Source organism: Polypterus senegalus, chromosome 15, assembly GCF_016835505.1.
Source record: "Polypterus senegalus isolate Bchr_013 chromosome 15, ASM1683550v1, whole genome shotgun sequence".
NCBI classification, from domain to species: Eukaryota; Metazoa; Chordata; class Cladistia; order Polypteriformes; family Polypteridae; genus Polypterus; species Polypterus senegalus.
The window spans coordinates 77,894,825-77,913,568 of record NC_053168.1 but is presented as its reverse complement, the minus strand read 5'-3'; the positions used below and the strand labels follow the sequence as shown (position 1 = coordinate 77,913,568).

General features: G+C 36.6%; 1 protein-coding gene across 2 annotated transcripts in view; it reads right to left on the bottom strand.

Annotated features, from left to right (window-relative positions):
• The window catches only part of casd1 (CAS1 domain containing 1), a 59,775-nt gene that overhangs the window by 29,212 nt on the left and 11,819 nt on the right, over positions 1-18,744 (bottom strand). For both annotated transcript variants that reach the window (XM_039736705.1, XM_039736706.1), the window contains exons 3-11: positions 16,719-16,839; positions 16,485-16,529; positions 14,632-14,694; positions 13,436-13,480; positions 13,218-13,341; positions 9,716-9,930; positions 8,570-8,995; positions 6,511-6,600; positions 995-1,114 (exon numbers count right to left, since the gene is read on the bottom strand). In XM_039736705.1, the coding sequence (XP_039592639.1) occupies positions 995-1,114; positions 6,511-6,600; positions 8,570-8,995; positions 9,716-9,930; positions 13,218-13,341; positions 13,436-13,480; positions 14,632-14,694; positions 16,485-16,529; positions 16,719-16,839 (1,249 nt within the window). The remainder of the gene's footprint in view (positions 1-994; positions 1,115-6,510; positions 6,601-8,569; positions 8,996-9,715; positions 9,931-13,217; positions 13,342-13,435; positions 13,481-14,631; positions 14,695-16,484; positions 16,530-16,718; positions 16,840-18,744) is intronic.

The following is an 18,744-nucleotide window of genomic DNA, read 5'->3' as shown; positions in this document are numbered from 1 at the left end:
CTCCGGACAACAGACACAGCTCCTTTTTTCGGCAAAAATTCTTCTGTGTCATCATGTTCAACTTTATCATCTGCTACAGCTTCAGTTTCGGAATGTTCTCCATCCATTTTCACTGCTCAATACTTCCACTAATGCATGTACGCCATTGTATGTATTTAGTGGTGCAGCAGTGAAAAAGGTCCCCCTTAAACAGTTTCCCGCTGTGCCATATTTCGAACGTTATTTAGGCTATTGAAACCGGTGTTGGGGTACAAGAAAAATCCATATCATAACAAAAATAAAAAATGGTTTTTGGTATGAACCGGTATACCACCCAGCACTAATTAAAACATTTTCCCACTCCGTGGTACATCCAAAACTGTGCACTACAGCTTTACTAGCGTAAACAGCATATATATTCACATATAAGTCGGGTCTTGAAACCTGAAAAATCAATCATAAAATCAGACATCTTCTTGCTTCCTCCAATCTCGCACCAGTTTCTCTGACACTTAGAATTTTGTTGCAACAGTGCAGTTACCAATTTCTTTTGCTACTTCAATGATTTTGCGTCTTATTTTCTTCTGATGGAACGCTCCATTGTAGATAAGGGATGCTCTTACAATAAAGATGTATGATGGTGCGAGATAAAAAAAAAAACACAAAATAGTGCAAACGTCGCTTCGAAATAGTTTGGGTATTACCGTGTGGTCATGTAGGCACAATACATAGAAAAAAAAAGGCTGTGTGCTCCATGGTTACTCTCTCAGGTGGGCATTAGCATATCATAATCTCGTGGGCCAATAGCGTGAGTTTTCCGCATTCAACTTATACGACTGATATTATAAAATATCAGTTATTATATGGTAAAATCAAGCCCCGACTTATCCATGGGAGAACTTATCCGCGAGTATATATGGTAAGCAATATGTTATAGAAAAATAAAACATAACTTAAGCATATATTTCTTTTAATGGAATAAACAATCACATTTGTAATTAATTATACCACTAACCTGGCACACTCTGTAAAGTCCAAAATCTCCTTTTAGCCAAAAGAAAGAAAAGTGTCCATAGCCTGTTTGGAACAGATAGGCTGCAACAAGGACTCGGACATGCATATATACTGGTAAGAACTGGAATAAAAAAAAAAAAACAATTACACATACAATTGAACTAATACACAACCTTCAAAAAATGTATAGTTGCTCAAAATGGAGTCTAAAGTCTGATAGAATGAGTTAAGATTATAAATTATTTAAAAAAGTAAAGTGTAATACAATGGTTTCAGTAATCACTGGTGCTCTTGATACAGAGGAACAAAAAAGCTGTACTGCCTTTGAACACTAAAATAACAATTAGTTGATCTCTGTGTCTAATAGTGGTCATGGAATGCTAACAAAAATGAAGCTACAAAGTTTTTTCCTATGATGTTTAAAGAGGTTAAAAACATATTTGAAAGGATCTAGTGTAATTCTTGGTGTTTTGACATGAATTACAAATACAATTTTGATTAAAACGATTAGATATAATTTATTTGTTCCTAAAGGGAAATTAAAACATTACAGAAGCTCAAGAGAAGAAAAATAAAAGTGTATACATATACAGTTTCCCTTCACTATTATTGGCACCCCTTGTAAAAATTAGTAAGAAGGGTAGGAAAAGAAATTACTGTTGGCTGAAGAACCGTCATCTTGCACTGAGAAAATGAGAAACACCTGACTTTTAATTGAAACAAGTTAATTCCAAGAAAAACAAAGCCCTCATCAAGAAATAAATATTTTTTAACAAAAACACATGTGCCACAATTGTTGGCAACCCTGCATTTAATACTTTGTACAACCTCCCTTTGCCAATATAACTGCACAGAGTCTTCTCTTGTAACCTTTATTAAGGTTGGAGAATACAGAGCATGGCATCCAAGACCATTCTTCTTTACATAATCTCTCCCAATCATCCAGGGTCCTAGGCCCTCTCCTGTGTACTCTCCCTCTTCAGCTCACTCCACAGGTTTTCAATGGGGTTCAGGTCAGGGAACTGAGATGGCCATGGCAGACCTTTAATTTTGCAGGGTTGATTTGGACATGTGTTTCGGATCATTATCCTGCTGGAAGATCCAATAACAACCCGGTTTTAGTTTCCTGGTGGAGGCAGGCAGGTTTTGATTTATAACCTCTTGATATTTCATGGAATCCATGATGCCATGTACCCTAAAAATGTTTCCAGGGCCTATGGAGGAAAAACAGCCCCACAACACCTCAGAACCTCCACCATATTTCACAGTTGGGACAAGGTTCTTTTCATTATAGCCATCCTTCATTTTACACAAAACCCACTTTGCGTGTTTATCGCCAAAAAGTTAAATTTTGTTTCATCAGCCCATAGAACATGGTTCCAGTCAAAGTTGTAGTAAGGTTTTACAAACTCCAGGCGCTTATGTTTTTGGATAACTGACAGAAAAAGCTTCTTTCTGGCATACCTTCCAAATAATCTGTTGGCATGGAGATGCCATCTGATGGTGGTTCTGGAGACTTGAAGACAACATGATTTTACTTTTTCTTGCAATTTCCCAACAGTAATTATTGTCCTAACTATAGAAATGGTGATTTTCAGGCAAGTATTTTTTTTATAACCATTCCCTGAGTTATGAAGGGCAACACACTTCTCCCTCATTTTGATTGAGTGATCTATTTTCTTTGGCATGATGATGGTAGGCTAAGGAAATCTGGTTCTCTGTCTCCTCACATTTGTATCCCTGTTAAACAGGAAGTCATTGATTTCAGCTGGAAAGTTCCTATACACTCCAATCAACTTAATGTCCAATTTAAATGGGGAACATGCTTCAGTTACATTGTTTCACATTAATTTCAAAGGGTGCCAACAATTGTGGCACATGTGTTTTTAATGAGGGCTTTGTTTTTCTTTGAATAAACTAGTTTCAAATAAAAGTCAGATATTTCTCATTTGCTCATTGCAAGATGACGGAAAGTGTGGTGGCCAGTCAATGGTATCAATTCCTTCATCCTCCAGTTCTTCAGCAAACAGTGACTTGTTTTCTAACCCTTCTTACTAATTTTTACAAGGGAAGAAACAGTGCCAATAATTGTTGCCCCTCTAGTGTAGGGCATATATATATATATATATATATATATATATATATATATATTATATATATATATATATATATATATATATATATATATATATATATATATATATATATATATATATATATATATATATATATATATATATATGTATATTTATATACACACCCATATAATAATACAATAAACAAACACCCCCCTGCCCTCTGCAACTCCTGTAGAAACATCTGGCCTTGGATAATTAAGAGCTGCTGCCAATGACAGACTTATAGGTGACAGCAAGATGGCGAGACCTGTCCATATATGCCACAGTTTTAATATTTAAAGGCATTAACATTTGAATTCAGCAGGTCCATCTTTCTGTGTCTACAAAAGAGACATGCCATTTAGAAATCTGTTCCATCCAAAGTTGCGTAGTTGAAGACACCGGCACTCAGAATGACTCATCTTTGGATCATTTCTGTTGCTGGGTTTAAAAATAAGCATCAACAAAGAGATGCAGCCCCCTCCCCATTGCACATTTCAGCTTTAATTATTTAAGATGGTGCTGCAGAAATGCAAGTATCCAAGTTTATGGATAAGAATAAACAGTCAACTTTGTAAATTCTATAATTATTTGTAGAAAGGCTATTCAGGCATTTACAACCATTTTGACTTATTTTACTGACCTCTGAATCTCATTTTGGGCTTTGCGGATTGTTCCTTTCAACTGTTTGGTTTTGAACTTGGCCTCAACAATCAGTTTTAAAAATGGCCCAAGAGCCAGACACAGCCAATTACTCTCACATCAAACTGTATATATATTGTGATATATGGCCGGCAGGTTATCCCGGCCAATACCCCCAAGCCGCCAGGTGGAGCCCTCCCTGCAACATGGAGGTGCCCCGAATTCCAGCAGGGCATCATGGACTTTGGAGTTTTAACTCACAGCCCTGCTGGATACCATGGGGGCTGCCAGAGGACGCCACAGGGAGGCTCAAGGAATATTTTGCCTAGAGTCCGGAAGTACGTCCCAGTCACGGGGACAGAAGAAATGATGTACTTCCGGGTTGAAGGATAATTAGTTTTCATCCGACCTGGAAGTGTTGCAAAGTCACATGGACATAGAGAGAGAAACACTTCCGGGTCAAGGACTTTAAAAGGAGTGTGGGAGATCCCAGCAGTGGGCCGAGTTGGGAGGAAGGGTGACTGAGTTGCTGGGAGATGTGGAGGATTAAAGTATTGTATTGATTATTATTGTGATTATTGAGAATAGTGGAGGTGGAGGAGCTTTGTGCACTTTATTATACAAATACATTTATTATCTGGACTTTTATCTGGTGTCTGGCATCTGGTCTGAGGGTTCATGGGGACGACAGCGCCCCCTATCTTTCACAATATGAACTGTGTTTCCTATTAGTAGAAAGTTATTTTTTTTACAAATATTTCGCTCCTAACACTAAAATTACCAAAATGAATGATTGACAAGTCAGGTGAACTTTGGCCTTGTTTAACTATAGCAACTAGTTTAACTGAAAACCCTAATGACATTTTATTATTACTCTCAATATCCTCTTGTACAGAATGTTCCTTCATGCTATTCCCAAACAGCACACCACTTCATACACTCCTCAGTCCCATTATTGGCTAAATGTAAGGTAAAGCTACAGTTTTAGCCTACCAGATGACTTCAGTCCTCACAAGCACAAAGTTGTGTGGATGTATTTGTTAATGGATGTATCTCTCAGATTTTAGGAACAAAGATTACCTTAAACTACAGAGGTACATGAGGTTAGATACTACTACACGAACAAGCAAAAAACTGAATCGACGTGGAGGCTTTTTTCAGTATACTGTAAACATAAACACATAGTGATCTCTGCTGTACAGCTAAAATTAATGGTGTTCCATCTGTGGAAATACTGAAGTAATAAACTTTACTACTATTACTGTATAAAAGTGCTGACTGTTGAGCCCACAGTTGGTGCTCAACAAACATTAATACTGAAACGTTAAACATGCAATATAAGCCTTATCTTGTTACACACTCCAGCACATAATAAACTAGACTTTTGTCTCCAACTCCAGCTGACTTAAACTTAAATGGAATTTAAGCTTTTCACACCACACAAATCGATATATTTAAGGAGAAAGCAGAGAAGCTAGAAACCACTGCTGAAATCTTTTGCCACATTCATTGTATATATCCATTCTTTTGTCACAACAATTACCTTTTTCTTATTAGGCAAAACATAAAATAACAGCAATATTCCATTGTGACTGAAATATTGTATCATGGGGATCCATGAAACATAACCTTCGCTGAAACATAGAGCAATGATACTAAATACATCAATGTTTTCATTCATTTTCTTAACCTACTTATCCAGGACCAGGTTGTGGAGTAGCTGGAGCCTATCCTAGAACTCATAGGGTGCAAGACAGGAACAACACTTGGATGATTCCCAAAACTGAGGCCACTATTTGAATGAAGCACCTCTCCTGCCATACACATGACCATTGGGAGTGTCTCCCAAGGTACTGGCGTTGGGAAACTTGGGGGGAGAAAGAGAATGTGACACAACTAATAACCCAGATTCTGTTTTCTTTAGAATGGCGGGGAACACCGCAGGAGATAAGTGACATCATATCTGGGCCTGACTTCACTAGTTCCACTTCTTCTGCTTCTTCCCTCATGCCTGCCAGGTAATTTGGGGGCCAGCTTCGAAAGAAGTTAGATTTCCACGTTGTATTGACGCTTTTTGACAGCAGACAGCTGTATTCTTGATGTAGACATTGTGTCTAACTTAATTTTACTGATTACTACTTTTTTCAGCACTAACAGACATTAAATCCTTTGCAGGCCCAAATCTTTTTTTTCCCATTGCATATTTTAAACTCCTTAGAAATGTAATGCAATTAAGATAGATAGATCCAATACAGAAAGTGGCATATGATATCTATTTACTGTTTTAATGGAAAGACACACTGGATACTGAAGCCTGGGAATATTCTAGAGCAGTGGTTCTCAACATGTGGTACACAAAGAATTACTGGGTAGTATGTGAGGGGGTGCCAAGTGAAAGCAACACAGAGAGGGAGAGAGATAAAGACCCCTTGCACAACAAAAAGATTCCAGGGTTTGAATTTTGGTGTGGGACTGCAGGTGCCTATTACTTACTAAAAATCCTGCATGGTTTAACTTAATAGAGCCTGAAATCCCAGCTACAATTTCAAGGCAAAACAGCTTTCATGATTTCCACCATTTATGTCAGTATAGAATTAGTATTAGAAATAAAAATCTATGATTCACGCATGCCTTGATTGCACAATGCAGTAAACAATCAACCGGCATTTGAGTGAGTTTAGCGTGTGGCAAGATTATTCATTGTTTAATACAGAGCCATACACAGCAGTGACATAAGAACAAAAGTAAATGTACTTACTGCACTTGCACCAGATATATGATATATCAGTATAACCAGTTGCATCCATCCTTTCCATTCATCTGTTTGTTCCCGGTTTAACATCTTTGCCTTAAAGAGAATATTAAATTTGGTTAGCAAGTCATTGTCATATTAAGTATGCATAATAACTGGAATTTAAACTTTTAAGTTACAACTGGCCACTGGCTTGTTCTATTTCTTGAAGTCACGCTGAAGGCTCTCCAAACTGTCTGTGCTGATGCTTTGCACTTTTTTTCTATAAAAAGATTGAAAAGTCTTGTAAACAGTAATAAATCTTTCATTATTATTATTTCATTGAGTCTGCTGTGTTTTTGGCATCAGGCTTCTTCAAGGTTTGTTTTATATGTCCACATGGCTAATTATGCATGCATAAGACATGCACCTCCTTCTCTCAATGTGGAAATGGAATATTGACCTGCACATTTGGTGACAAACAGCGATAACTCATTATTTATGTTTTATATGTTTTATAAAAACAAAATGTTGAGAACCTGAATTATGGGGTGGCACGGTGGCACAGTGGTAGCGCTGGTGCCTCGCAGTAAGGAGACCGGGGTTCGCTTCTGGGGTCCTCCCTTCATGGAGTTTACATGTTCTCCCTGTGTCTGTGTGGGTTTCCTCCCACAGTCCAAAAACATGCAGGTTGGCGATCCTAAATTGTCCTTAGTGTGTGCTTGGTGTGTGGGTGTCTGTATGTGCCCTGCAGTGGGCTGGTGCCCTGCCCGGGGTTTGTTCCTGCCTTGTGCTCTGTGTTGGCTGGGACTGGCTCCAACAGACTGCCGTGACCTTGTGTTGGGATATAGGGGGTTGGAAAATGACTGACTGACCTGAATTATTTACTTATCTGTTCTACCACTAGGTGTAACAGAGTCTGTAATGATCAGCATTATATATATTAAATGATCAACATAATAAACCTTGGGGGGCGATTACAGTTCCATGGGATGTCATGCTGGCCTCGTAAAGCATTATGGGGTGCTGGGGAACCAAATTATCAGAAACTAATTTGACGAACAAGGGGGAATGCAAACACTGCAAATTCGCAACGAATAATGCTTTGGCGAAATTTGCCGATCAACACTAGTGGCATAGTACAGTATTGACAGGCAGTGCTGCATCAACTGGATGTAGTCCCTGTGCTTGAGCATCTTTCTACTACATTCTTCTACTGATCACAGAAATCGTGTTGGGTTAAATGCCAGTTTCTAAACTGGTCCAGTGAGAGGGTGTTTGGGTATTTGAACACATGATAGCATTCTGTTCAGGGGTAGGTTCTTGCCTTGAAATAACCAACAAGACAGGGTCCATGTTTCCACAATCTTTTACTTGGAGACAGGTTTTTAAAAAAATTAAATGAACTTAAAAAATTAACAAGTGAATAGGTGGATTTTCAGTTGAACAGCTATGTAGCGCTCAGCTCACAGTTCATTATATGCTTTGAACAAATCCAGATGAATCCTGCTTGCAGCTTTTTTCTGACTAACCACGCCCAGTTTGAAGGGTTAAGGATCTTATCACCTATCTCAAGTATGATCAGACCTTATGGTATTTGGTTCTGTCAAGTGGGTGTTGGCTGAAATATTTGTTGTAAAAATGACTTAGGGTAACATTAACTTTTAAAAGCATACTGCTTATCAAATATCTATGGTGACGTCAATTAAACTAATAAAATCATTTGAAAAATTCTATATATGAATAAAACTTGTTTGCATATTGTTTGGGTGGGGTTATGTGCACTGCTGAGCAAATAAATAACACCCAGTTAAAATGTAGTAACATTTGCTTCAAACATTTGGGAATGAGAACCATAAAATACAGTGCAGTATATTAGTAATTCACTTTTGGCTACCTAAATTTCTGAGTGGATCAAATGTACACATTTCTGCATCTAAAAATATCTTTTATTCAGTATGCTAACTTATTTCCAAAACAAATAGTTACTTGCAACATGGCTATTCATAAAATATATTAGGTATGGAATCATATATTGTATACTAAATCCAATTTTTAAATGATCTTTTAATATTTTGCAATTTACCTCTTTGCAATTTTCAGTGTAGAATACACCCAGCACCAGTATGTAGATCAATGGGATGAAGAAGGTGGAATGAGTGTAAAATTTTTGCTCCTTCATAAATATGTTTGCTCTGTCGCACAAAAAGAAGTATGCCATGATAAGACTTAATTTGCACACAGACTGAAGTGACGTTTTTAGGTTTACTGCTGAAGAATTGGCAGTGGTTGGCTTCTTCTCTTCACCATTTTCCACATCTGCAACCAACTTACTTTTCCGATGGTTGGTGCGACATGCAAAACTTAAAACTAAGTAACCAGATAATGACAATACAAAAAAGCAAAAAGTCAGCTTCTGTATAAGAGTTACTGAAGGTTTCGGAAGGCAGCATGATCCATCAATAGGTTTTAATATCTTGTTACAAACAGAGTTCATTAAAATCATTGCACTCTGCCAAAAAAAAGAAAACAGTAATTAAGAACACTGAGCCAGTAGAATTCTAAAAGAAAAATCTTATTTTCAATGGTTATATAAAAGAAACTGACAAGGCAGACTTTCAAGTAACCATATTCTGTCATGTGAAAAAAACAACAAAAGGTGATATAATTTAAATGATCTGGATGACCTGAATCTTATTTTAAAACCTTTGTTTATTTAAGATCTTTCATACACAAAGACAAGTTTATGTTAACTGCTGACATAACTCCAGCTCACAAACACAAAACAATGAATTCCTGAATATTCCTTTAATTTTAAGTATAAAAGACATTCACACTAATATAACCTTGCAGCATACTTGTTAACATTAGTTAATGTAAATACATTCAACCAAGCCTTCTATAATGGTGCACCTTTTTAGCTCCAGGGTGGCCATTTACTACAATAAGCAACAAGAAAAAAATGTTAAAATTTAAAAATAAGCATACTCCCACACCCAGAGTCTGAGCTGCACTGGTTTTATTTTAAAACCCGCACTGACATAGACCCCGCACTCACTTCACCACAGCACCATTTTTTATTTCATGACATCTTATCAAAATCTGCAAAGTGGAATATTTATCATGCCATAGTTATAATTAAAATAAATAAGGCTTACATCTTGTTTAATAGTTGGTCCTCTACTTTACAAGTCAGCAATAAATCTCAAAGTAAACTTATGAGCATACTTACAATATCTCTTGTACTATCTGGGAGGTGCAGCCCATCTGTTGATTCATGAATAGTTTCTTTAGCTGCCAATCTGGAAGCACTAAGGATCTTAATTTTTGCTTTTGAGTTCCATTTACTTTTGTTCAGTATAGTTAAAGCTGCTTCATTATAAGAATCAATTTGTTCATTAGTAATCATCTTCCTGTTCTCATTAAGTAGATCCTCATACACTGGATCTGAAAGCAAAACAAGATATTGTAAGTAAATTGTCTTAGAGGTTCCTTCATGCTTTGGATCAGTAATAAAAGTGAACGATCTTACAGAAATTAGAAGAGAAATGTTATTAAATGCATTGTAGAGTAAAACTAAGTCACAAGTTAGATTTTAAGGTAAGACTTTAAAAAAGGGTAGATTTAAAAAGTCATCGATCCAACTAAGTGGTGCTAATCAACAATATTTTTTGCTGTTAACCTTTGATCACTTTAGTTTCATTTATAGTTTTAAAAGGCTTGGCACTATTCACAGTAAATGAGATTCTAAACTAAAATGTAGACATATTAAAACATGAATTTTATCATGGAGCAGTAGCCCAATTAGGCAGTTACTTTTCTGGATCACACTTCTAGTCCCTGTGATGGAAAAGCAGGAGATGATGAGAGGTTGGATTGTTTTCCGCAATACTCATGACCACAAGGGGGCAGTTGGGACACTCATAACTGACATATTTCAGGAAAGCACATAACACAATGCATTTTTCAGTATGTAATTTAAAAAGTAAACTTCTGTGAAAATATTTGTGAAAAAAGATGCTTTTAGGACAGGGACATGTTGGGACTGAAACCTACTGAAGAAAAATAGGTATGACTTGATGAATATTTTAAAAGGGTAAGGATGCCTGGTTAATGTGTCAGTTAAATCAAGCTTATTTAATTTTCACAATGTTTGCCAAACTTGCTGCAGCTAATTTTTGTTAAGGACACTGAGAATAAAGAGTTAATGTTTCAAATGAACATAAAACCGTTTTCAAGATAGTGAGAGTCAAACTTAAGTGAGACCTTTTTCAATTTGTTTGAAAAGCAAATGAGTTTAGTTAGTTATCTTCAAAAGCAGAATAAAAGCTATACAATGCAAATGCAAAAGAAACTGTGCTTGATCCTCTTTCAAGGAGAATAAGTAATGTTGTACTCCAAAAACAAAGGAGACGGAGTTCTCTTTAGCTTTTTTATTTATATATATATATATATATATATATATATATATATATATAGTAGGAGGCATATATTGATTCGATAGCACCTGGGAAACCATTAGCGCCAGGGAATGGCGGGGTATTAACTTTCTCCCTCTGCTTCCTCGTTGAAAGAAAGACCTTCCTGCACCATAGGCTTGGATTGACCGAGTTACTTCCGCCCTTCCTCCGCCATCTTGCCGGACGTCATCCTTCCCATCCTCCCTTTCGGTCCTTCCCAGCATTCCTCCACTTCCGGCTCCACCCCAATAAAATGGCGCGTCTTAGGAGTTCGTTTCCTTATGAACTGTTTGTTTATAATTTTGACTGTTTTGTTTGCTGTGTACAATATACGGGGCGGAAACCCCAACCCTTATTGCTGTCTCCTCAGTCTTTGACAAGTGGCGAGTCGGCAGGATAGAGATCCCGGAATGAGGGACAGGACCTCAACACGGTGCTGCAAGCCATGAATGACCAGCTCCAGGCCTGCAGCTCGCGCAAGCCGCCACCACCGGGAGCTGGAGGCCACGATCCAGGTTAGTGGAAGCACATTAGACCCGACGGACAGGCAGCCGCCTCATCCTTTAGTCATGGGCCCCGGAGGGCGAGGGCATGTTTGAGGGGCGGCCACCGGAAAGTGGCAGCGGTCAGTGGGCGTCCATCCTGCCATCTGAAGGGACCAGCTGCGAATACCTCCCTGAGGAGGAGGCGCTAATTACGACCTCCTCAAGCCCGAAATACTGAATTAGCCGGGCCAGCACTTGGCGGAACTGGGTCTTTGACCCTGAAAAGCCCGCTTCGCCCAGGCGTTGAGTTCTGGGGCAAGATGGGCCAAGAGGGACCCGGCAGGCGGAAAGTGGTTGGCCTGTGAAGGCCTGGTCAATCGATGCCCAGTTCCCTCGCCCAGCAGGTCGGGACAGCCTATCAAAACATGTCGGGCCTCCTCGGCGTCCTGGAGCGTCAGTTGGCGGTCCTCCGACTTGGGGGGGTCAGAAAAGCCTGCTCGCGGAACCGGCAAGGGGCCACCCCGAGCCCCTTGCAGAAGCGCCATCTAGAGCCAGAGAGAAACCAGGACCGCCGCGCTGTTTCCAGTTAAAAGAATCTGAAAAAGATAGGACATCTAGATTGGAAAAACCACGATCCGCAGCCGAAACTAGCCGGTTAAACGTGCAGCAAAGCGCGCCAGGTCTGCTAGTCATCCATAATTTTTACAAAAGTGAACTAACTTCCCTTGAAACAAACCATGGACTAAAAGCATCTACACGTATAGCTATCACGCAGTGGCTGCAGGTTTTTGTTCTAACCCGGCTCCTTAATTAATTATAATTATACTTGCCAATAATTTAATTTCATGGCTTGTTAGTGCTTTAACTCTGCTATGTCAGGTAATTCTCAAATCCTAGATTTTCTTCCCCTTTCTAAAGATATCATTCAAATGATTTGAAGGCTAAAATGGATGAGTAATTCTCTGTCCTTCACCTTTTTCTCTTCACTTTCCTTCCAAGTATTAAATTACACCCAATAGTACATGATAAATGCACACAGGTGTAAATGGTAACAAGCTAAATGGAGAAATGCTGGTCTCTTTTGTCAATTTAGGAGCAATTAAAAACTGAGAATACAGCTTTTTAAGACTAAAATAAGCAATAAGGGTTCATAATCTTAATGAGTGAGACAACTAAAGGGAAGCAGAAGTGTTACTTGAGCAATAAGAGCTTCTTATTAAGCAATTGGGTTGGAGCAAAAACCTGCAGCCACTGCGGCCCTCCAAGACCGTGATTGAGGACCCTGCTTTACAGAATGCAACTCCTAATTTACCGGTAGAACTGTTTATTCAAGGATGCTGCACTTAGGTAAACACAATCCTTCACAATGCTGTCACAGGTTTCACTATTCAATCGGCTAACCAAAAATGTACAGCACAAAACTAATGCATTTTTCAAAAAGTAAAAACACCAAATTCAAAAACAATATACAGAAAGCATGCAGCAAACTGCAATGCTTGACATGATTATATCATTCACCAGCCAGGTAACCATAGCTAACAAAATGTTAACTTGAGGTAATATTGCCGCATTTGCATTAAGACAACAACTTTTTAACAAAAATTCTCTGTTTTCATTTCATAAATTTGTCTCCAGAAAGCTTATCATTTTTAGTATATTAGTTCTGCTTTAATTTATAAATTTAAAAAAGTGTTTAGTTTGATCTAAAACACATTTAATGATGTATTTTTCTGTAAAGTTGCTTAGTGGAATCCTATAGCTTACGCGGAGTCTGCATTTAGAGCATTACCTTGCAACACCCAATAAACATCACTGTATTCAACCAGCTTCTCCAGCACTCGGGCAATTGATGACAGGTTGGTTTTGTATTGATTGAGAGCTTCAGCACTGCCATTGTGCAGCTTAATTGACCACTGCAAAAATGAAAACAATTATTTAAAAACTAAATAATAAACTTCAACTTATGGAAAAATGTAAAAATGGTTGCTTTTTAAAATAGTTTCTTACTGTGGCTGCTCCGACAACAATGATGTGTGGTTTTACAGATGAACTCTACAAATGGAGGAGAAAACAAAATCCATGCACTAATTACAAAATACATCTTGAAAGATTTGTAACACTATTTAAGACAATTCTGAAATCTGCAGAAAAGTCAAAAGTAGAAAACAAGTACATACTTGGATAATTACTTAAAAAAAAAAAAGCACAACAATTGAAGCCTAAATTTACTTAATCTCTTTTAGAATACCATTTGTAAAAAGCCAGATTTCCCTCTAGGAACAAATAAAGATCCATCTGTCTATTTGCAACCAGATGTTAATATTTTGCTAAAAACATACTTTTCAAAGAAGACTTTGTTAATTACAGTTAGAAAAATAGGAAGAAATGCATAAAACTTGCCTACAGAGACCATCTCAACAGAAATGCAGAGTGTTACTGAAAGTGTAAATTCACCTATCATTTACGAAATTATTCAGACACATATGTACTGTCTGTATAAAGTTTTAAAAACATAAATAATTCAGGCATTTAACATTTCAAGATGAAATAGCAGAATGGAACTTTGTTTGACCTAGTGTGTACGGTAAATGACAACTACAAAATACATGATGCCAGTAGAATCTCCCCTACTAAATTAATCTGCCCTAATCTACAATAATAAAAGACAACTACAGAGGCACTTTTAGATCTATATTTGTGCTCCCCATATGATGGAACTACAAAGAAAAAAGTAACCTTATTTAAAATAGTAGCTGGGGAATGTGGATTGATAAAGCAGGAAATGCATTATACATTTAGAAAGGAACGGTTACTTAAACAGCTACAGATGATGAAAATAAAGGCAGTATTTTTAAAAAATGTATAATATGTGTATAATAATAAAAAAAATCTAATTTAAAGGAAAAACACAGTGTTACATCAGTAACAGAGTTAAAATCAAGGCATCATTTTTAAAATGTGTAAATAATAATAATTAATAAAAATGACTAATTTAAAGCAAAAGCTAGATGTAGTGTCTAGATCTTTGGAGACAAAATACTATTTCAAACAAAATTTTTAGACATATATTATATATGTATATATACAGTATATACACACACAAAAAGATGTATACACAGTTCTGTGCTATCAGAGGACTGGAGAGTTATGGGATTAGCACATACTTTAAAAACATCAATGTCTGGTTGATAATAAAAATTTACCTCTGTCCAGGATATTAACTTCTCCTTCATTGAATTGTTTACTTCAGCATTCCAAAGAAAATCCTAAATATTCAGAAACAAAGATTAAAATACATTAAACACTTGTGTCTCCCTTTAGCAGCTTAATATCACAGAAATGTAATGCATTGAAATATGTTTGTCCTATTTGCCACCCTAACCTGCAAATAAAAAAAAAAAAAGCCTCAAAGCATTTTAATTTTTTTTACCACTTTTATAATAAAAGACTTGACTATCTGGTGTTCTTCTTCTTTCGACTGCGCCCATTAGGGGCCACAGTGGATCATCTTCTTCCATATCTTTCGGTCCTCGGCATCTTGTTCTGTTACACCCATCACCTGCATGTCCTCTCTCCCTACATCGATAAACCTTCTCTTAGGCCTTCCTCTTTTCCTCTTGCCTGGCAGCTCCATCCTTAACATCCTTCTCCCAATATACCCTGCATCTCTCCTCTGCACATGTCCAAACCAACACAATCTCGCCTCTCTGACTTTGTCTCCCAACCGTCCAACTTGAGCTGATCCTCTAATGTATTCATTTCTAATCCTATCCATGCTCGTCACACCCAGTTCTGAACTAATTTATTTTACTTAGTCATGTAATTGGGGGGAAAAAAAAAAAACTAAAAACAGCAATGCAGTCAGTGCCCTGTGATGTACTGGAGCCCCATCTAGGGTTGGTTCCTACTGGGTTCCTGGGGTAGCCAGGATAGACTCCTGTCCCCTCACAACTGGACTAAACAGATTTGAGGATGTATATATGGATGCAATGCAGAAAGCTGCATCCCAAAAAATATAGTGCATTACAGATGTCATTTTGTAGTATCTAACAGGATTACACAGCGAGTTAATGGCAGGTGATAAATGATTAATCTTCTGGTTTAAAGTCCATTGCCTTAAGCCACTACTCTACACTTCCTGTAAATTAAATAAGACACTATTGCAGACCCCCAAAACCCTGCTCAGGACAAAGCAGGTTAGAGAATAACTGGTAGAGATGATCAAAGGATCAAGGAACACTTTACTTTGATTTTCATATATTATTAGTTAAGTAATAAAATACTGAAAGCATGTGGATGAGTGACACGCAAAATTTGTATGTGTTAATAATGAACAAAGTCATGAATCTAAACACGTATACATAAATCTTTGCCATCATAAAGGGTGGGCAGCAAGACAAAAAAATGAAGGCGTCTGTTCTTTTCCGTTTCTTGCACACATTGATGCACATGTGACGTAACCTCGGTGACTAAAACTGATATAACGCATGATTTTTAAAAGGCTAAAAGGACATTGTATTAAGCCTCTATACACAAATTACAAACAAAAAATAAAAAGAAAATGTAATACTGGTATTGTTTATTTTATTCCTAATCAGAGGAGATAAAATTGTCTTCTTCCAAATAACAGGAAAAGTGAAGAATCAAGTTCCATTACACCGTATATAGTCAACCCCAACTGACAATTAAACTCCAATTTGCCTGCAGAAATAATGGCGTTGTGACAAGATTTTTGATAGGTAAATAAGACAAGGTGATATTGTATCAAAACAAGATTGCTTATTGGAGTTTTATTTAACTTCTGGAGATTCCCTGTTTTGTCCTGTAATCTCAATTTCCTGGCCACAAATGCAGGAAAAGGTCCTACGCCTGCAACTTTAATGTTGCAACCTACAGCATCTCTGCTCCAAACCGAACCTCATACAGCACAGAAAAGAATGAGGATTTAAGACAAATAAAGCATATCATTTGAACATTAAGCCAGTTATGTGCATGCATACAAACTGACCTAAAGTCAAATAAAATTTAAACTAAGGCTTAATTCAAATAAACTTACCACTTTTAATGGCAAACTTCTGTCTTCAAATGGAATGTTTTCATGCTAATAGAAAAAGAAATAAGATAGCATGAGACTGGTATGTGTGGCTGTATAGTTTTATATAAAGAGCAACAAACGTTTATATGAAGCAGCATTTAAAATTAATTTTAAATAAAATTTGAACACATAAAAAATATATATATGAAGTAAAAGCTGACAGCACTTTGTTTAATGAAACAATAAAAAACAAACCTTGTTTCCTTCTTCTTTAACTTCAGAGTCAATAATTTTTAGATAAGAAAAGAAATGTTGGCGAATTCTGGAATCTCCTATAAACGCTATACGTTTATCAACAAGGCAGTTTCTTGCTTCACTAAAAAAGATTTTAAATAAATATTTTAGGCACTTGATAACATGATTTAATACACTGCATTAAACACTAATTATTATTATATAGGCGCAATATAGACTACATTGATCTTTTCAAATGTCCACAAGCTGTATCAATATCTTGTTTAACAAATGTATCACATAGGTATTACACACAGGACTTTTCTTTTGGGTATGGCCAAACTGATAATATGTCTATACTTTTAACTGTATTTAAAGCTGAAATGAAAGCCAAAGCAGAAATCCTGTTCACCATTGTGGAATCCAAGCCATTTATGATGTACTCCTTTGTAATGAACAGATGCACGGCTTTATACTAAATAGTACACAGACCCATGGAGTCAAACTGCACAAAATGCTGTACATCTGCAATACACCCCAACAGATGTGCATGTAGTTTGGTACAAATGATTTTGTTATTTTAAAACCTGAATGCTACTGTTTTGCTCAACATTTTTGCATGATCATTGTGGACTCACTACAATAAGGAATATTTGTCTACTATTTAATAGGTTGGCTGTCAGTATTGTGCATAAATAATATATTATTACAAAAACCAACAGTAATTTTGTTCTGAAAAAAGTGAACTAAGAAAGAATGTTACCTGCTGATCATTACAAATGATAATTATTATATTCAATTGTTTCTTTTTTAAAGATTCACAGCAATCCCTAATTTCAATAAAATAAGTATTTGTACATTAGGTGTTCTGCTGTATGGCAGCGAAAAGTATACACAGACTCTAAGGAACAATCAAATTACACATTTTCGTATAACATGTTTGAACAGTAAATAGCCATATCCTCATTTCTCTGGACAGAAGAAAGCACCCATAAATGCATTATAAATATTAAAATAATTCATATTCAAATAAATTTATAAGTTAAAAAACATACACACATCAATGCTTTCTTTTTGATAACATTAATTAATTCATGGAGATTGTAAAATCTATTTGCAAGTGAAGTATAAATTTAGCTTTCAGATGCCCATCTTTCTTTCTCTCTCTAGAAATTAGATAGTCGGGTAGCTCCACAAGTTGAGAGGGAAGTTAGAAGCACTGAGGGACAGAGCAGCTAGCTTTGAAAACTAAATCCTACTCTCTCTGTCAACAAGAAAAGATTTCCAGCAAAAGATAAATAACCTGTGCCTAAAAATGTGTGTGAATAAGACCAAGTCAAATGGTGAGCTTAAAAATCCCACAAAGCAGTGTCTTGAGCAATGTAAAACTAAATGCACAGGATCTTTGCAAATATTACATGCATTATAAATATTAAAATAATTAATGATCAAATGAATTTGTAAGTTAAAAAATGAAATTTTAAAGTGTTAAGCACACTTATGTTTTGGAATAAAGAACAATGGTGTACAAAATGGTTATGTGGATGCCTAGGACAACTAGGCAGACAATTGGATGTTTTGGACCTTTGCGCTATCCAAGATTCTCCTCATCAAACACCATTAGATAAAAGCAGAAGTCAAAAAGTCAGTTCTTTGTGTACAATTTTGTCTTTTCTTTTTTGAAGACGGCTGGTTAGCGTGTCAGACTGTCACAACCATTGTCTCATAGGCACACACTAATGAGTACTACTGCCAAAATAGGCAGCCAGACTGTAAAGCCAGTAGGGTTGTCACGATATCAGAATTTCGGAGTTGGATACCATTTTTGATACCCAATACAGATATAATGTAACTCTATTAAAAATGTATTTAAATAAATTGCAAATGCCTAGGCATTAAAATCTTTACATTGATGGAAACAATTTTTGTCATTAAATGCAAATATTTCAATTAGTGCAATCTTTCATAAAAGGTAAAAGTTGCATAAACAATAAAAAGTAAAAAGGTTCAACTCCAACAGTCTTTTCTACATTAATGAAAACAAATG